Source organism: Antechinus flavipes, chromosome 4 (assembly GCF_016432865.1).
Source record: "Antechinus flavipes isolate AdamAnt ecotype Samford, QLD, Australia chromosome 4, AdamAnt_v2, whole genome shotgun sequence".
Taxonomy (NCBI): domain Eukaryota; kingdom Metazoa; phylum Chordata; class Mammalia; order Dasyuromorphia; family Dasyuridae; genus Antechinus; species Antechinus flavipes.
Window position 1 is genome coordinate 443,561,498 of NC_067401.1, and position 21,059 is coordinate 443,582,556.

At 37.4% G+C, this 21,059-nt stretch overlaps 1 protein-coding gene across 1 annotated transcript; it reads left to right on the forward strand.

The window, feature by feature from the left end:
• Positions 1–500: 500 nt before the first annotated feature.
• DNASE2B (deoxyribonuclease 2 beta) lies at positions 501–16,990 on the forward strand. The gene is made up of 6 exons (XM_051994930.1): positions 501–613; positions 4,716–4,893; positions 9,633–9,714; positions 11,751–11,912; positions 15,442–15,639; positions 16,653–16,990. The coding sequence occupies exons 1-6, from the start codon at positions 501–503 to the stop codon at positions 16,988–16,990; spliced, it is 1,071 nt and encodes a 356-aa protein (XP_051850890.1).
• Positions 16,991–21,059: the final 4,069 nt, after the last annotated feature.

The following is a 21,059-nucleotide window of genomic DNA, read 5'->3' on the forward strand; positions in this document are numbered from 1 at the left end:
TTCCCTACCCCTTTGAAATGACCATTTTACATCTGGTGAAGCATCTGTATGTCTATTTATGCATATTATATCTGTCAAAAAAAAGAAGTTCAAACTATTTTGAGAATAGGAAGGTAAGAGGAGAATCAGGAAAGAAATATTAACTCAATATAGATTTCCTGGCTTAAAAGGCTCTCTCTCCATCCTCCACATGGTAGAAAAATTTGCCCTCAAGGGTTAACTATATTTCCCCTCTTGTCCAAGCTTTTTGATGACTTTTCAAGGTAGGTCAACAACCCCGGAAAATTACATCCTAAGTCACTTTGACTGTACTTATGCGGGGGGGAAATCACATAATTCTCCTAGATCTAGCCCATTTTGAAAGGGCAGGGATCCTGGACTGCGTGACAAAACTGAATCAAAAAGTAGAGCTAGATCTTAGAAGAAATACATTTTAGACATCCAGTCATCTCTTTAAAAGTTGTCCTTTCTGGCATTTTTCCGGAGGAGGCAGACAGAAAATGACAGTGAGATTATTAAGCATGAGCTTCACTGTGCTCTTTTTGAGCTCCTGTGTGCCCCCAGGGGCAGCTCAGATTTCTTGCAGAAATGAAGATGGTGACGCTGTAGATTGGTAGGTAAAGAAAATTCATTGACTAGCTTTTGCAAAAAAAAAAAAAAAAATGCACTGGGCTGATTGGCAGATGAAATGGTTGACTATGGAATTCTTGGGGTCCCTTCTCTCTTCTTTCTCCCTTCCTTTACCCTGCCCTCCAAAAGACACAGGGCTTATCTGAATGAACTTTTTGTACATTGAACAGGAATGAATAGGAAAAGGAGAAAATTGCTTCCCCTGGACACAGAAAATCTAATGTAAGACCAACTTTACAACTTATGATCCTGGTCAACACCTCTCAGAAGTGATTAAAAAGTGTAATGAGATGTCCAGATAGTTGTATTAAGATTTTGCTTATTTCCTCAGTAAGGTCCATTCAATCTCCCATTCAGAAGTCTGAGGAAGGTAGAAAAAATTAGTTTTCCTTTCAACATGGAAAATTGACTTTTCCCAAGAAAAAAGGGGAAAATCAACATTATGGCCTAAATGCTAGAGCATTATTTGAATAACCTTGGTCAATAAGAGTGCCCGCTGCCGCTGAATGACAAGTCATTGACATCGGATGACGTTCCAAGGTGATAGGACATAACATTGCTTAGTTCAGATTGCAAAATCATCATGAGTTTTCAGGAAGCTCTGATCACTTTTTGTATCTCTCTAATTGAGAACAAACAGGTTTATGGTTCAAAGAATAATAAATTGGAGTTCAAAGGTTCCTTAGAAAATATTGAGACTAGTTCTTTCATTTTTTTACTGATGAAGATCTAAGGCCAACAAAAATTATACAACAAAGTTAAACAGATTGTAAATATACAAGGTAACATTTGAATCTAGATAATTATTTTAAATAATGTATATAAAGCATCTTGAAAGCCTTATTTAAATATTAATTATTATTATTATTCAAAAGTCATTTATTAAGTGCCAACAATATACCAGATACTTTACTAGCTATTAGAGTTGTGCTAAAATAAGGGTTCTTAATCTGGTGTCCATAATGTTTTTTTATTATTATTTCTAATAACTTGATAACTCTTCCATTCAATTTGGTTTCCTTTATTATTCTATGTACATTATTCTATACATTTAAACCATGATTCTGAGAAGTCCCTAGGCTTCCAGAAAACCAGAAAACAAACAAAAAAAGTTTAGAATTCCTGGACTAGAAGACTCCTAAAGACCTTTTCAACTCTGTATTTGTGATCTTGACTCTTGGCTCATCATTTTTTTTTTTTAACAATCCCATAATCCTGCCCATGATTTATGCAAAGTGCCATTAATTTAAATTTCACTTTTTTCATTCCCAATGGTTCTCACAAAGCAAAGATACACAAGTTTCTCCCTTGGTTAAATGCACAACAGATAAATATTCAAGGATGAGATCTCATGAAAACTGCTTTCAGGGTCTTTTCCTTTAGGGGAAGCTCTGCTTAAACAATGTATATGCCTACAGAAAGATATCATTTACTGGAGCAATGGAATCAACAGGCATCACAATTGGGTGGGTGGGGGGAGAGAGAACTACAAAAACTTCATTTCTTCTCCTCTTCTTTCTCTGGTGCCCAACTGCCCTAACCTCAATACCACTTGGTTCCAATTTCAGTAAAACATGAGGGGTTTCCAGATTCCCATCTACCTAGATTATTAGTTACAACATCATGGATTTAGAACAGGTTAAGAACCTTATATACCAGTGAATCCAACTTGAATATTTTACATTTGAGTAACCTGAATCCCAGGAAGGCTTTGCCCAAGTAACAGAAGTGTGATTTGACCTTGGAACAAGTGTTTTGCCCTCAAATCTGGTGTTCTTTCCATTGAATTGTTTACCTTTAAAAAGCTATATTTTAGGGTGAGGGTGGAGAGAGTTTCAGAAATATTTCCAAAATGAAAAGTTGTTGGAATCCTGCTTCTTCCCTTTGAACCCATAGGTTCTTTTGGAACTTTCATTCTTTAGGCATAGGAATCAAGGCTTCCTGAATGACCTTGAAGTAGATATTTGAGCATTTGCATTTACCTGTTTTACTCTGGGCAATGTTGCGAGGTATAGAGATTTACCTCCAATAAGGGTTCATAGCTTTTGTGTGTCATAGATCCTTTTGGAAGTCTGGAAAAGCCTATATAATCCTTCCCAGAATAGTGTTTTCCAATGAAAAAAATAAAATACAAAGGAAACCAATGATATTCAATAGTTACCAAAAAAAAAATTTTTTTAACTCATGGAACCCAGGTTAAACACTCTTGCTAGATCCATGCAGTGAGTTTTCTCAATTGCCAAGGAACTCAACATTCAGGCACAGTGACATTAGAATTAGGTCAGAGGGCTGTTTTTCTCAGGTCCTATAATCTTCCTTACCTTCAGGGAGGAGGATATATATTTCATACACTCTAGTTAACCTCAAGACGGCAGACGAGGTGGGTATGGTTATGAAGTAGAAAAATGATAGATTACAGACATAGCATGGGAAAGCCATCATATTTTATATCTTCTGGTGAGATAATTATAGGGTCCTGTCCTCCCTATTGCTAAAAGAGACCTTAGCATCTAGAAAGAATGTTGATTATTTATACCCTTTTGGTAGAAAACTTCAAATAACTGAAGCTCCATTTTTCATTTACAATCATACGTTGGCCAGATGAGATCAAATAATTTTATAAATATTGGTTATTATTTTATCCTGGTGAGCTCAGCAAATAATTCCATTAGAATGGGAGCACCGTGAACTGATGCTAAGTAAAAAGAGTAGAACCAAGAGAACATTGCACATAGCAACAAGATTATGCAATGATCAATTTTGATGGACATGATTCTTTTCAACAATGAAGTGGCCCAGTCCAGTTCCAATAGACTTGTGATCGAGAGAGCCATCTGCACCCAGAGAGAGGATTGTGTGGATTGAGTGTGGATCATAACATCATATTTCCATCTTTTTTGCTGTTATTTGCTTGCTTTTTGTTTTCTCTCTCATTTTTTTTCCTTTTTGATTTGATTTTTCTTGTGCAGAATGATAATTGTGGGAATATGTATAGAAGAATTGCACATTTAACAAAATAGATTACTTGCTGTCTAGAAGAGGGGGTAGGAGGAACGGAGGGAGAAAACATTTGGAACACAAGGTTTTGCAAGAGTGAATGTTGGAAACCATCTTTGCATACATTTTAAAAATAAAAAGCTATTATTTAAAAGAAGAAGAATGGGAGCACCACTGCAGACCAAACTGTTGGCCCACAATAATGTACATGATATTGATACATAAAAAGTTAAGAATATTTTTTACAAATGTCTCTATAACAAACATTAAAGATATCTAAACTACATGGAATTAAAAGCTTTCAAAATATAGAGTCCTAGAAAAGGGATCAAAATCATGCCTAAATAGGATGACATGCTTATCAATCTTGTTGACTTGCCTGCTACTGGAGAGATACCATGGATGTTTTAAGTGAATTTATAGAAGATGAATTTATATTATTGTTGTTGTTGAGTCATTGACTCTTTGGGATTAGGTATTATATGCAGTAATTATAATAACATCTGGAATATATAACTTTTAAGATTTATAGAGAGTGGTGTAGTGATTAGAGCACCAGGCCTGGCGTCAGGAAAACTTATCTTCCCAAGTTCAAATCTGGCCTCACATACTTGCTAGTTGCGTGACCCTAGGCAAGTCATTTAACTGTTTGCCTCAGTTTCCTTTTCTGTAAAATGACCTGAAGAAGGAAATGGCAAATATCTCTAATATTTTCAAGGAAATCCTCAATGGAGTCACCAAGAGTCAGACAGGACTGAAAACTTATATGAAGCATCTTAAGTTGACCCTCAAAACAACCCTGTGAAGTAGATGCTATTACTCTGCTCCACTTTACAGAAGAGGAAGCTGAGTTAGGGAGAGATTAAATTATTTGCCTGTGATCCTTTCAGTCAGAATTTGCAACAGTATTTGAATTCAAATTCCGGTACTCTATCCATTATTTCATCCTGCCTCTTCTACCAAATGAAAGATTCAGATGAAGTACTCTAAAAAAATTTGAGAATGGTAGAATATTTCTAATTTCAGGGAAGAAGGGATCATAGAGGAAGGAAGCATTTGAGTATTTTTTGGATACTTTTCTTTGGCAGGTTTGTGTTTTACAAGCTACCACAGAACAGAAAACAGAAAAGTGAAAGAAGTAGGTTAGAGTACATGTACCTGGATGCTACCATGAAAAGCTGGCGGAGAAGCAAGAGTCTAATCAATATGACCCAGAGTGTCTTAGGAAGAACATTAGAGCAGCTTTATGAAGCATGGGAAGCCAAGGTAAGCCCAACTTGAACATGATCTTACAAATGATGATAATGAAAAAGAAATCCAGACTAGTACCATTGGGGTTTGGGATCAGTCATTCATTAAGCTTTTTTATGTGCCAGGGGGTGGAGATGGAGATGAAAACACACTGTATCTTCAGAGGGCTTACAATCCATTCTCTGGCAAAAGAAGTGGTAGGTGGGCAGTTGTGGGAGTCTTATAGCACAGGGAAGTGGATGGAGGAGCATCAGACCCCTAGATCCACCATCGTCTCATTTTACAAATGAGGAAACTGAGCCACAGAAAAGTTCTGCTATTTGCCCAAGAAAATGCAGAATAGAAAATAGTGTGGACTAGATAGTAAACATTAAAATCAGTTTAAGTCAGAGCTACACACATGGCAGCTGACTGGCAGGGACGAGAACACTTCTTGAGACCACACTAATTCAAGACCTTAAGGACCAGGTTGCCATACTCTGTACAAGACTAAACAGGTCAATGGCATCCCTAAGCCTGGCTTGAGACAATTCTCTGCTGGCAAAGCTATTACTACTCACTCTGTATTTGCTATGTGATGTGTGTATATATATATATATATATATATATATATATATATATATTTCTGATAGAAACAGAAGAAAAAAATGCCCCTTAAATGCAAACATAAATCTATAGTACTGAGCCTCCATCAATAAAACTTGAAACATAGATTGTTTTTTCATTAGTGGTAATGACATTGGACTTTCACATTCAGTAACCATCTCTAGGTCACTCTCTCATATAGAAACTATTTGATATATTTATAAGTGCAGAACTTGTCAAGACTATCTGAATTTGAATCCTCCCTCAGACACCTACTATCCATGTCAACCTGAACAAGTCATTTAACTTCTATTAGTCTCAGTTTCACTATCTATAAACTGGAGATAATAATAGTACCTATCTCCCAGAATTTTTATGAATTTAATGAATAGAGATCTAGCTTCAATCCAAAAGACTAAAATTATATTACGGATGCCTTTTGTGTATATAGACAGCTGCTTAGGATCTTTCCAATTCTCAAATACTGAGATTCCTAGATTTGGGGTTCAAGTTTTACCTCTGAAACTAACTAAACCCATGAACAAAACATTAGGAAAGTCTCTTAAAGAAAAAGAAAATGAAATAGTTCTTGCCAAATTGACACTCTCTATCTAGACAGGAGTTCTTAAGTTGGGGTCCATAAATTTTTTAAAAATAATTTGATATCTTTATTTCCATATAATTGGTTTCCTTTGTAATCCTGTGATTTGTATTTTATTTTATCATTTAAAAATATTATCTTCAGAAAGGATTGATAGCCTTTGTCTGAGAGGTCAATGACACACAAAAAGATTAAAACCTCCCTGCTCTAGACACTTGTGGACAAAGTCTTTGGACATAGGTGGTTAATTCTTAAGTCAAGCTGCTGCCTTAGGGTGGCCTGCCTCCAAATGTTCCTATTCACCATCTGCTGCTCAGTGACAAAAGCCTGGCCTCTAACCAGATATGAGGAAGCTAATCACAAGTCAACTGCAATCCAATGGCACACAATCATATGATCTGGTATTAGGAACATGGAACTCTGCCTCGGCATCCTACTGCCAATGCACAAAAAAGCCACCACAAAATACAAAGCATGAAGAAAATATCCATGTCCATTGAGGATATTGTGCTCTGTGTGAGTCTGATCAATTCAATTGAGGCTCACCTGCCACCAGGATAGTCTTTTGAATCTAGGATATCAAACCCGGGTTCACATTCGTGGAATCCTTCCTTTTGGGCCTTTAGATCAACAAGAAGAAGGAAGATCCTCCATTCCAACTTTCTTGAATTTTCACACCAAATGTAACTTATCATGAGCCTTTAGCATCATAAAATACTTGAAATAGAGAAATAAATGGTGATAATCCTTATGCTTACTATATCTTTGATCCTCATGGCCTTAGGCTTATAGCTAGAAGGGACATTAAAGATCATCTTGTCCAATTCTTTCATTTTACAAATAAAGTGAGGACCAAAAGAGGAAGTGTCTTACCCAAGATCATACAGGTAATGTGTCTAAGGTTTCTTGACTGAGTCCAACATTCTGCTCTCTGTGCAACGTTGCATCCACTTTAAAAAACTGTTTATTGAATTTAATTGCATTAGAGATAACTGTAGGGTAAACAATTCAAGTTGTGAATAAATCAGTCAATAAACATTTTTAAGCATCTGTTACGTGCCACACACTGATTTAGATGAAATCATCTCTATCTTCAAAAAGATTACATTCTCTCATGAAGACCCCCAAACTTCTATATTAGTCTATTCTGTCAAGATGGATCTTTCCTAAGGCAGGGATTCTTGACCTGTGATCTGTGACCTTTTGAAAATATTTTGATGGCTGTATTTCTGTAAAATTGACTTCCTTTACAATACTTTGTATTTTATTTATGCATTTAAAAATATGATTTTGAGAAGAGGCCCATCAGAAGAGTGCCAGAAGGATCCTTGACACAAAAGAGGATAAAATCCCCTGCTCTAATGAAAGACAGAAGTTGGATTTTGTAAAGAAATTAAATTGTTCTAATAGAATTGGGTGACAATTGCATCCTTCCTGCCTCCCTCCCTCCTTCACAAGAAAGCAGGGCTTTTAGTCATTGTTCTTTTGACTCATTAGGTGGGGAGCTGCCCATGAGGAAAATTTATGGAAATGATCTTTGTTAGTCATATCTAAAAGCACATCGTCAGTGCCCACCTGAAAGTCAGTGCTGTTTGAAACAGAATAAAATATATAGATATGTGATAAAAATCCCTGAAACATAACAAAAAACAGTCTTCAGAATCACAGTCTCACGAACTTAGCCTTAGAGACTCCCCTGGATGTTTTGAGAATACTATGGTATTTATTTAATGGGTAGGTTCGTGCAAAAAAAAGAAAGAAAGAAAGAAAGAAATGTTATGCATACAATTTCACTGTTTTTCCAGGTAGAAAATATCAAGCTATAAAAGGTAATAAGCCAATGAAAAATGAATTGAAGAGAGAGTTTAGGAGAAATTTTCCTATCTCCAAGGGGTTCCATCCAGTATCTAAATTGACAACCATCACCCTAAGGACAGGTCTTCTTTACCATTCCCTAAATGATTGCAATGGCCCCCTAACAAGATACAGAACCATCCTCTCTTTTATATTTCAGCAATTGAATTTTTACCCATCTTTTAAAGCTCAATTTGAATGCAACCTATTCCCTGAAATAGTCACCATCATCCTTCTTGAAGCATTCTCATTTAGTAGGGTTATCTCATGAGAAATCCATAGGAATCAGCCTGAGCAGGGAGCATGGTATGGCTTTGGGGTCTGGGGAGGCAGCTTCTGGCTTTACCACTTTCATCCTCCTTGGGATGACCCAATTTAGACACATTACTTGTATAATCTTGGGCAAGCTACTTCCTCTTTTGGTCCTCAGTTTGTTTATTTGTAAAATAAAATTGGACTTGATGATCTTTAAGGCCCCTTTTAGCTATAATCCTATGGCCATAAGAATCAAAGATAGGCTAGGCAAAGTATCATCATCATCATCATCATTTTATTTCTTTAAATCCAATATTTTATGATCCTAAGGGCACATGATAAGTTACATTTGGTGTGGAAATTCAGAAGTGTATCACTTTTTTAATATATTTGTGATACAATTTAGTTATCTAGTGATTCTACTAGTCTTATTCTCTTTTTAAACTGTAACTTAAAGGAAAGCAAGAATTATTCCCCTTCCCACCTACCAGCCTCTAATACAGTGCTCTAAACACCTCAACTTCCTACAAGAAATGGATAAGGCAATGATCTCTTAAGTCAATCATCAAGGATATGAGTCTTGTTGAGTATGGAAAATCCACTGTGGAGACAACGAGATGGTGTGATAGAGCTCTTGTATTAAATTTAGAAAGAACTGAGTTGAAGTCCTGCGTCATATACTTTCTAATTTTGGGACTCCAAGCAAGCTACTTAATCTCTGGCTGCATCAGTTTCCTCATCTGTAAAGTAAAATTGATTTGCTAGCTCTTAGGGACCCTTCCGGTTCTATAGCTATGATCTTTTCCTTTTCTCCCTACTTGTTCTGTGTAGTTTTTTCTCTTCTCATATATTAAACATTGATTTATGTGCTGGCATATCTCACCTTTTCCACCAGAATGTAAGGTCCTTGAGAGCAAGAACTACTTTTTGTCCTGACTTTGTATCTTCATTACTTAGCACAGTGCCTGGCACGTAGCAAATATTTAATAAATGCTTGTGAGATCTGAGTTGGACTGGACTCAGCACAATGTCTAGCACATAGTAGGAACTTTATAAATATGTATTGAATGATTGGTTATTGATGGATTAAAGGGAGGAACTATTTTTGCCTTTTCTTTCTGCCCCCAGGCACCTAGCACAGCAATTGGCCAATAGCAAGCACTTAGAAAATGCTTGTTGACTGATTAACTCCAAGCCCAGCACAGCCCTCACTGCCCCAAGTTTTCACCCTTAACTACAGCAAGGTCATGCAAGGGTAGAAGCAGGATGGCTCCCTTTGGCCTTCTCCATAAGACTGTAAAAAGCTCTTATTGCTACATAAGCTGCCTCTTAAGGGAACAGATGAAATCTCTAGAGTGTTCAGGAAAACTCTGCATTCTACACCCCTGGAGGTAGCAAAGCTGGCTGCAGTGTCATGTAAGATTGACTATCTCTAAAAAAATGTCATGTGTTCCCACAGAACAATAGTACTGCCTACCTGATATATAATGACAAAGTCCCTCACTCTATGGATTACAGCTGGAAGCAAGGGCATGCAAAAGGTATGACATTATCCCCACACCAGAAGAAGATATCTTCTGTCAGAGAAGAAGTTCCCTCGTGAACTTATTTATTATCCTTTGAGATTCATAGAATACTGTCCCCCTAAGAACTCAAAAAACCTTTATCACCCCTTCTGGGGGATAAAGCAACACCTGCCCTGTTGGGGAGGGGAAGCAAGAAAGGGGGTGAGGCAGGGGATCAAATGGGGAGACCCTACTCCCAGGTGCAATGACATGTGTGTTAAGAGTTGATGATACCTGGCAAGGCAGCACCTTCCATTAAGGGGGAGGTTTTCATACTGGGAGGCAGCCAGTTTCATTATGCAATATTAATTTGGGCATCTGGCCAAGCATTTTCCATTTCAACATAAGCCCCAAGAGACATTTAGAACCATAAAGAATCTCAGAGGTCATACAGTCCCAGCCTTCCATTTTACAGGAAACTGAGGTCAGCAAGAAGCAGCACATGGAAGAACCATCTCCAAATCTGGCCCCCTTTCCACTGCCCTATGTGGTCTTCCATCTTCAGTCTATTTCCACCCAGAGTTTGCAGGATCACAAAATGTGAAAGTGGGAAGAAAACTTAGCAGTCATCTAGTCCAAATGGTACCCCAAAGAAATCCTTGCTATAACATACCCAACAAAAAACCAACTGATCTTTGTGTAGTCTCCCAAAGAGGGAGAACACACTCCCCTCCTAAAGCAGACCATTCGATCTTTGGACAGCTTTAATTATTAGGAAGATTTTTCTAACAGTGAGCCTAAATTTTCTTCTTTGTAACTTCCACCCATAACTCTTCATTCCACCCTCTGGGACCAAGCAAGACAAGTCTCATCTGTTTTCCATATGGCAGAACTCACCATATTTGAAGATAGCCATCATATTCCCCCTGAGTTTTCTCCAAACTAAACATCCCTAATGTTTTCACCTCTTTTGATGACATGGACTCAAAACCCTTCACCAGCCAGCTTGCTTTCTTGTTCTACTCTTTTTCTTCCTGTAAATGTACATCCTCTGAAATTGAGTTACTGGTATACAAGTAGGCAGGCTTCCATTATTCTATTAAAGCAAACATGAATGCATTATGATTGTTTGCACATTTAGTTGTGAGAGTAATAACTCAAATCACATAAAAGAAACCACTGACATGTACTTATTAACACAGAAGGGCTTTTACACACTTCTGTAGAAAGCTTTATGTCTCATAAGATTAAGGAAAGCGATCCATATTCTCCTTTCTCGGATTTTTCTTATTTTCTTTCTAGAAATTTTATGTACAGATAATTCACTTAGATGGAGTACTTAGTACTGCTCCCCACTTGCCTTTTGTGTCTCTTTTTGTGTCTTGACACAATTGGGCAACTCCCCCAACTATACATATGAGCTTAATTATCTTTAGGTACAAACACATAGACACAAATTACTCAGGAGCCTTTTTTCTCCACCTAATTTTCCTTTGGAAACACATTATTTTTGGGTTTTTCTCAGGCTTTTGGAAAGAGTTGGGGGGAAGACACTTGCTTAAGCTTCTTTTCCTTCTTTAACGAGGTCAAATTCCAAGTTAGCAAACTGTATTCGGACAAAACAAACCCTCCCCATGGTTTGACATGGGAACTCTTTTAACTCTTCTTAGGGAGGCTGGCTGCCTTCTTTCTCTGGGGTGGCTATCCATCCAAGTTATAGGCAAAGTAATTCAAGCTTGGATTATTTTTTTTGAAACCTGAAAACATATCACATGATGTTTTTTGACAGTGCTAAAAGAAAGGAAGGAGTACTTATTGTCTCAATGAACCATTAGCCTAAAACTGAAATAAAGCTGGTTCGTGATCAGCTTGAATTTTACAGCTTTGGGATATGTTTTTGAAAGAAAGAGAGACAAAAACCTAGAAACTCAGAGAAGTATAGGTAGAAGCAGACCTTCAAAGGGAGGAAGAGAGAGAGAGAGAGAGAGAGAGAGAGAGAGAGAGAGAGAGAGAGAGAGAGAGAAAAGAACTTGGATTTTCTAATTTATCTCTATTAACCTTATCTTTGACAGGTTTCTTGCTTTGGGATAAATCACAGGGATTCTGGCTGATTCACTCAATTCCCCAGTTTCCTCCTTATCCTGAAGAAGGCTATAGCTATCCATCTACTGGGGAAAGATATGGACAAACTGGTATCTGCATAACTTACAACTACAGCCAATTTGTAGAAATAGGTAATATGGAATATGGTGGGTTCTGATGAAGATAAGGTATTTCTCTATGATAAGTTTCCACCCAACTGATTCAAGTGTATTGTTCTCCAGGGGAAATTATCTTTGTAATATTATGCTAGTCAGGCTCTAAAGAAAGGAAACAGAAAATATGACCTGCCTACAAACCTCGGGCCCTAAGTTCTTCTTTAATGAGTTAATACAACTGGGAAGTGTTACTTTCCTTTCACTAAGGGATCCTGAAATCAAATGAAAAGAATCTGCCATTGACTTCTGCTCCTAAAAATAACATCTTGAGGGGAAATAATAGGGGGGAAAAGAATGGAGAAATTTAAAGGATAAAAGTGAGTAGGATGAATGATAAAATGTCTCTCCTCCATACAAACTTATATAATCATCTGAGTATCTCTTAATATTTTAGAAAAAGAACTAGACTTGGAGGAAGCATAAAATCCTAGAAACAGTAATGACTTAGAAGTCTGAGACATGAGTTCAAATCTCATTTCAATCAGTAAGTCAATTGTCCAAGATTTTTACACAACAAGAAATCATGAGAGTCAAGATTTAAACTCAGAATTCTGCCTCCAGAGCCAAAAAATGACCCATCCCATAAACCAGTCCTATGACATGTCTCTTGTTTTTGGGGATTAAAAAAAAATCAGAAATTATATCAGCTCAATAATTATAATTCCAAATTCTTCCAGTATCCAAATTTAGCTAAGTTAGATTCTTATTCTCTTACTAGACATCTTAATGTTAAAATGTTAATATTATTAGGCAATTGTCTCATAAATCTAGATGGCATTACCAAATTATGATCTATTTTGGGCTTCTTCATTTTCTTCCCCAAACCAGTTTTTCTGAGATTACAATCATTATATTTTCAAAAAAAAAATCAGTAAGTCAAACATTTACCAAACATTATGTGTCAAAAAAAAAAAGAAAAGAAAAGAAAAGAAAAAGAAATAGAAGCTAAAAGAAATCTGATACCTGCCTTCAAGGAGCTTACATTCTAAAAGAGGAAAACAGCACATAAAAGGAAGCTGAAAACAGGGTGGGTGGTGGTAGCACAGGCAGGGTAAGAGAAGTCCAAAGTATGACTCTGTTGCTTATTTATTATGCAACCATGGGGAAGTCACTCAAACTGTCCAAATTTCAGTTTCAACATCTGTAAAATGGGGAGAATAAAATCTGGAGTAACTCTTTAGTGGGATTGTTCTTGAAGATCAAATAACCTAATGTATATATAATGTACTATATTATTGTGATATTGGACATATAATCTAAATTCTCAGGGGTTTAGCACCTTTTCTTTAAAATGAAGCAGCTGATATGATGGATAGAGTGCTGGTGTTGGAGTTAGGTTTTGATGTGGGTTCAAATTCTGCCTCTTATACTAACAGCATTTGGGTTTATGACTTCATTTAATGTCTATGTGCAGAGGCCTGGGGAACTTCCAGACCTTTGGAATACATTCCTTATGACCTTTCTGAGGGGAACTAGTTTACATTGTTGACTTTTTCTTCTCTTAGAGAAGAGGGATGTGGCAATGGATATGTTCTGCCAGGGGCTGACTGGCACGCCAGCCCTTCCTCAGTCTGTGCCAGCTTTAAGTCTGAGGGCTTCCAATCTCATCTATTGAGTCATTGATGAGTTGTGATCTGTGCTGGTGAGAAGAGTCTCCATGTGAGGGAGCTTTTCACAATGACAAAATCATAGATTCTTTTGTATCTTTATCTGTCCATAAAAATGAGGATGTTGGATTATGTTATTTCTAGGATATTTTCACTCTCAAAAATGCAATGATTCTTTCACTATCTTGATGTCCTAGCTGCCTCCTTTATAGATGTTCCAGATGCCTCCTTAGAGACATCAAAAGAAAATCATTCTATATCTATTTATAATCAATCTATTCACGTATCCATCATTTATCTCTAATATCTATTTCCATCATCTCTCTATCTCTATCATCTCGATGTCTCTCTCTCTGCTTTCCCTCCCTTTCTTCTTCCTTACTCCCTCCTTCTATCTCCCTCTTTTCCTTTCTCTCTGTCTCTCTTATGTTTCTATCTGTCTGTCTGATCTCTCTGTATCTTTGTCTGTCCCTCTCTGTCTCTTTGTCTCTCTGGTTCACTGTGTATGTCTGTCTGTGTCTGTCTCTCTTTGTCTGAATCTATCTCTCTGTCTCTGTTTCTGCCTTTCTCCATTTCTTTTTGTCTGAATGTGTCTCTGTGTTTGCATGTGTATGTCATTTTATGTTTCTCTCTGTTTCTCCCTCTCTCTGCTGTCCTAACCCTCACATACAAGTAGAGAATTCTGCAGAGCAATTTGGTGTGTTGTATGGGAGATGCACAGGTTGCCATACATAGACTACTAGATTTAGTCCGAGGTAGTGGGCTTGAACTCCAGCTGTTCCATCCACTTAGCTATGTAAACCTGGACAAGTAATTTTACCTCTTTGGCCTCTTTTCTCTCATCTGTAAAAAGAAAGGAATTCTAAAAACTTTCACAGCTCTAATTCTATGGGCCCAGAATATCAGGGTTTTATTCCCTTGGAATTCCTTTGGAGTTTTTTTTGAATTTTTAAATTTCTGTAGCTGATGCTACAGTGATTCCTGCTTAGTTTCTGCAATAATAAAGTAGGATCATGCTGAAAGCTTGCTATTCCCTTGTTTCCTCCTGTTAATTAACATAACAAAAACAGAAGTGAGAAGAGACTTATCTTGAGTGGTTAGATGTATAAACAGGATGAGAATGCCTCTTCTACAATAATAAAACTAGCATTTATATTTCATTTTACTGGTTACTAAATACTTTACATCTATTATTTTATTTAAGGTCAGTATTATGACCATGTTACAAAGAAACTCACAGCAGGAGTTCTCCATGGTCTTTAGCCAGAAGTATATGAGGCAGGAAAAAACCCAGCTTTTTCCTATATTTTATCTTCTGTCTCCAAGTGTTGCAGTGGAAAGGGCATTGGATTTGGAGAAAACCTGAATTTAAATTTCAGCTTTGCCTTTTAGACAAATCCATTTGTGGACTTCACTTTCCATAGCTGTAAGTGGATAGAGTATCCAGTCAGGGAGATCTGAGTTCAAATCTCACCTCATACTTTTACTGTGTGACTCTGACTTATTCCTGCTTGTCTCAGTTTCCTTATCTGCCAAATGAAGAAAAGGCAAATCACTACAGTATCTTTTTCAAGAAAATCCCAAATGAGATCACAAAAAGTTAGGCAACAAAAACCAACAATAACTAACTAAAGTTCCCTCCTACATCTAAATCTTATATTTTTAAATTTCCTTCTCTGTCAGTGGCTTCCAATCAATCTCTCTTCTATGTCATTTAGGCTCAATTAGTCTCATCAAAACTAATCAGTTCTTTAATTGGATTAGATAAGGAATTCCATCTGATGGTTACTGAGAAGAGGAGGTAGAAAAAAAAAACTAAAAGTCAAATAAGTTGGCCTTTTAAAATTCATGACAAGATTTGTTCTCAATGCCGGTTTTTTATCTATTATCCTGCCCAGATTCTCAGCTGTTAAGTTGCATTCCGAATGTCTATAGCTGCTTTATACCTGCCATCTTTCACCCAGAACTCACCTATCTACCCAAAATGTGTGCCCGCTCCCAGCTTCCCAGGATTCCTCACCGACGCCTTTCCAGACTACGGTCCATCCAAGGCCAAAATTTCTTCCACTTTGCAAAATCACCTTATTTTGTGGATGGTAAGAAAAAATGATCACAGAAAGATCTACGATAGCTTTGGCAGGTTAAACTCATTTGGGTTGGGTCTGGGATGGAACTAGAGGAACCAAGAAGTTGTACTTTGGAGCATCTGACCTGAATCTCCTCAGTGGAAGATTTTTATCCAGAGCAAAAAATTTCAGGTTCATCTTGAATCACTTTGTTGGTATTGATATCTCCCCATGTCCCATATTTTCTATGCTAACATTTATGATATTTCTTGCTGAAATACAGAGGCAGAAAATAAAACAGTCTGTGCCCTCAAGGAGTTTCTATCTCATTGGGGAACTCCAACACACAAAGTAGAAACAAGAGCAATACATAATAATTTCAATGAGGAGATAGAGCACAAGCAATTAGAGAACTGAAGATAGACCTTGTGCCTGGCAAATAGTAGGTGCTTAATAAATGTTAGTTGACTAAGACAGGAGATGACTATCTGAAGTAAGAATTGATGGGAGCTTGATGAAAAATTGAGCAAATGTTTTACCTTATCAGAATATTTGTTCTCTCTCCAGCAAACAGTCTATTGTGTAATAACTACTCTCAAAGAGGTACAGAGACAATTAGGTGCCAAAATGGAAAGAACACTAGTACTGGAGTGAGGCATTCAAATCCAGTTTCAGATACTTACTAGTGTGTGACCCTGGCCAATCTCTGTCTGCCTCACTTTCCTCATCTGTAGAGCAAGGATAAAAACAGCACCTACTTCCCTGGGTTGTTATGAGGATAAAATGAGATAACATTTGTAAGGCACCTAAAAAATCTTAGAATACTATGATTACTTCTTTTTGGAGCAGGAGCATTGCCCTCCTTTCCCTTTTCTTATGAACCCAATAGGATTTTAACCACATTATGTGAACTGTATACCAGAGAAAGGAGTGTTGAGAAATATGTCCTATTCTTTATTTACTGTCTATGAAATTATTCTTTAGATTATTATCTAAGGTCAGAAATATCAATTTCTTTTCCTTTTTTTTTTCTTATAACTCAGATATCTTTGTGTCTTGGATGGCTCAACAGTTGCAGACCAATTTGCTTGTAGAAACTTGGCAACCTAAGCTTCCATCAAATTGTTCTCTTTCATACCATGTCTATAATATCAAGAAAATTAGAATTCCAGGACTGTCTCCTTTTAGCTCCTACTATGATCATGCCAAATGGTGTGTTTCCCAAAGATACTACAGGAAACACTGGACATGCATTGGAGATCTGAACCGCAGTCCATTCCAGACTAGAAGAGGAGGAGGATTCCTTTGTACTCAAAATGAGCACATCTATCTTGCATTCCGAAGTTTGGTACTGCACTATCAGAACTGCAATCAGTCTTAATCAGAGGTAACTGTTAGAGCAATGGGAATTCTTACTGTCCTTATGATTTATCCATACCTTATACCCTAAGAGTCTAGGAGGATATCTCTTGATTATAAAACCTTCAACTAAAATATTATTTTCTTAATACTTCTAACACATCCCTTTCCAAGAAAACAGAGCTCATTGTGCTATTTTATATTTATTATGTGGAATTTAAATTGTAGAAAAAAATGAGTTCATCATGAGAGGAAGTCAACTCTCAATGATTCAACTGATCATCCAGTGGTCTGATTGACTAGATCCTTTGATTGCTTTTTGGGATAATTCATTTCTCATTGATGTCTTTACCTGAAGATGGATAGATAAATAGGAAGGACTCAATATCCATGGTCTAGAAAAACCTATCTTCTCCATTGCTAACTCAATTATCCAAAGGACAATACTCTTCTTGATCCGAGTCCCTGAGTTTCAGTCCTTAAAAGCATCCTGAATCTATCCAGAGATCTCTAGTGTTCTGACCTCATTGGTACCCTCTTACACAATCTATTAGGTCCTGAAGCAAAATTTATCAGTTAGACCTTTTGGCCAGTTCATCCTTCAATGAAGAATCATTTGACTCATCAGCGCTATGTAGAACTCAGCTTTGTTGTCCAGGCTAACAAGCTACTCTTAGATTTGACCCTTCTCATCTTTACTCTTTGGCTGCTTATCACCAACAAAGAGGAAACTTTAGTGGAAAGAATAAAGGAATCGAGAGGCAATAATCAGTGCAGTGGTTAGAACACTGGGCTTGGACGTAGGGAAACCTGAGCTCTACTCTAGCCTCAGACACATTGACTGAGTGACCCTGGATAACATACACTTTGCTACTGTTTCCTTATGTGTAAAATAAGAATATTAACACCCCTTTAGGAGTTGTGAGAATAAAATATGATGCTATTGTTCTTTTTTTTTTTTTTGACAAGGTAATTAAGGTTAAGTGACTTGTGCAAAGTCACACAGCTCGTATGTATGAAGCATTAAGTGTCTGAGGCTGAATTTGAACTTAGGTTCTCCTGATTTCAGGGTTGGTGCTCTATCCACTGTGATATCTAGTTGCCCCCAATATACTATTATAAAACACTTTTCAAAACTTAAAGGGCTATAGAAATACTGGCTATTGTAAATGGAAGTTATGTCCCATTTAGGCTCTGTGTGGTTTTATACAAACTACTTGTTTTTTCATTTGTAAAATGATGGCATTGTGCTAGATGAAAGCTCTAAATTTCTAATTGTATGAACTTACTGTATAGTACTACATTTTTGCTACCCTCTTTTTAATTCCTCCTAATGACTAAATTTGGCTGGCAGACATGGCCAGGAACCAGTGGAAATTGGATTCTTTTTCTTTGTCTTTAGTGTGACTGTTTAGTTTTGAGGGTACTTCTTCCATGATTACAAACAAGAATTCATGAATATTTTAAAGTAGCATTTGTTTTCATCTTCTTTACCATACCCCAATAATTTGGCAAGGACTTATCACCACCAAGAGCTCCTATGAACACAAATGAGTGAACAAATGGAAAAGAGTTTGAAATGTTAAAAGTACTAAGTCAGATTATAAATGGGAACTTTAATACTTAAGGAAATTTTAATGGTTTTCTTCCTTCCCTTCCTCTCTCCTTCCTTCCTTCCTTCCTTCCTTCCTTCCTTCCTTCCTTCTTCCTTCTTTCCTTCTTTCCTTCTTTCCTTCTTTCCTTCCTTCCTTTCTTCTTTTTTTCCTTCCTTCCTTCCTTCTTTCCTTCCTTCCTTCCTTCCTTCCTTCCTTCCTTCCTTCCTTCTACCCCTCCCTTCCCCTTTCCTTCGCTTTTTCACTCCCTTCCTCCCTTCCTCCCTTCTTCCTGCCCTCTGTCCACATAGGTATTATACCTTGCCTACAGATGCTCTTAAAAGCAATTTTTTTCCCCTCAGTTGCAACTCTGAACTCTCCCAAGATACCTTAAGGTTTACTGGCTAGATTTCTTTCTTAAGAACTATGCCTTAAATCAAAACCAATCTAATTCTCATCGGCCACTGATAGGTCTTAGGCTAAGCCCCATTTGGTCATTATTTGGATCCTGTTTGACTCAGATTAAATGTAACTAGCAATCATTTCTGCTTTGACCACAAACTCTGAAGGTCTTCCTCTCCCAGATTCATTCATTCATTAGTTTATTTATTTAGAGTTTTTTGGACTAGATGCCTCAGTTACTATCTAGCCTTAATCATTGAATGGATGCAGCCTCAATCAAACTGAGCGCTGTTGAAGACCTTAACTTAAAAAGGTAGAGGTCTCCCATTTCATACAGGGCCATCTCCAGTTGTCCAGATCTGGTTACTGGAACCAGATAATTTTAGAGGACAAAGTGAGGCAAGGGACCTTGCACAGCCCTTCCTCACTTAAATCCAATTGCATGTTATGGATCACCTCCCTGATGTCCTGGTCTTCTTCAAGAACAAATGACAAACTACAAGATCTAAGGCATTGTCATTCCTGTGTATGATTGGACTACCCTGGAGGAAAATTGGAGAACAAGGGGTTTAGGAATATAGAAAACTACTATAAATTCAAAATACTGAAAAGGAAGTATGGTGGCCTGGAAGTCTAGGAATTATAGCAATAAGGATTTGGCCAGGATGATATGAACATTATTATGATTCAACAACTTACCCTCTTTCCTTCTTGCCCTTCTCCCTCCTTTCCTCCCTCCTATATTCTTCTTCTCTTCCTTCTTCCCTTCTACCTTTTTTCTTCTCTCCCTTCTATGCTTCCCTTCTCCTTCTCTCTTATTCCCTCAATCCTATTTCTTTTCCTCTCACTTTTACATTTTCCTTTTCTAACTTAGAAATAGAACTTCCCCCCTCCCTACCCACCTCTTTCAATGGAATTGCATCCTACCTTGGTTTATAGTTGATTATGTAGCAATGGCAGTGAGATTGGGGAATCTCTTTCCCTTGAGGCTATAAAGCTAAAAGACATACCTTTCTGAATGGGATAGTTTAAATTAAGTCCTGTTTTGAGGCTTAATGAATTCTATAGGTCTTACATACCCCAGGGATTTGGGAATGTTTAAGCAAACAGTGCCCCTCCTTATTACTAGGCCTATGTCTGAAGCTCATCAAGTTAGGTGGGACTAGGTAGACCTTGCACTCTGCCAGTAGAGGCTTTGAGAGCTCAGGGTCACCTTCACACAGCGATGGTCCATTCCATTAGATGCTCTATCACAATGGGCTATTAGGAATAGATAGTTCTAGTGCCAACTTAAATTTCTTTCTTCCTGATAGATGAAATTCTTCATTGCAGACTCTTTTCAAACCCTGTAAGAAATAGCCATCTGCCTACACAATACTTGATCATTCATCCACTTTCACTGAACAAACAAATACTTAATGTGTGTCTACTATGTTCAAGGCCCTGCTCCTGCTTACAATTCAGACAGAAAAATAACCAAAGGCAAGGCAGCCTTTCACTGCTGTTTCACAAGGACATTTGTTTGGGGCGAGGATCATTGACAGTAACAGAGCCAAGATTAGAATCCAGTTGTCCCAAGCCTTAGGACAGAAACTAACCCAAGTCAGTAGTATAATATTGGCTAGGTCGAGCCACCACTCTGCATCTCAGTTTCCCCATTTCTCAAATAAACATATATTAAACAAAATGATTTAGTGTCTGCAAAGTCCATCAGTAACCTACAAGAATATTGGATTTCACTAAGAAGGCTTTTCGGCACCCATATATTGTATGCATCTCTTTCTATCCATCTAGTCCCTAAGAACAAGAATGGGATGTTTGGTACCAGTTAAGGGCAAGCCGATGAAGCTTTTGCTTCTCAAACTGCAATGACGCAATGCAAATATTACTATGTCATATTTAACAAGTGTGTGTTTGAGGATGGGGTGGCAAGAAGAGAAGAAGATCTTATACCTGTTAATTCATCTCCCCACTCCCAAACTGATTCTAAATTCTCAACCCAAGGGATACATTCTGACATCAAAAATCAGTCGATAAAACATAAAAACTGTGGAACCCTGGTGGGATGGAGTCGGCTGGGGTAGGAGGTACCAGTAG

What these genes read in the sequence shown, in the direction of transcription:
- DNASE2B (XM_051994930.1), top strand. Translation starts at nt 501, where the DNA reads ATGACAGTGAGATTATTAAGCATGAGCTTCACTGTGCTCTTTTTGAGC. An exon ending in GATGGTGACGCTGTAGATTG is followed by an intron (nt 614 to 4,715) that starts GTAGGTAAAGAA and finishes TTTCTTTGGCAG; the next exon opens with GTTTGTGTTTTACAAGCTAC. An exon ending in ATCACCTTATTTTGTGGATG is followed by an intron (nt 15,640 to 16,652) that starts GTAAGAAAAAAT and finishes CTTATAACTCAG; the next exon opens with ATATCTTTGTGTCTTGGATG.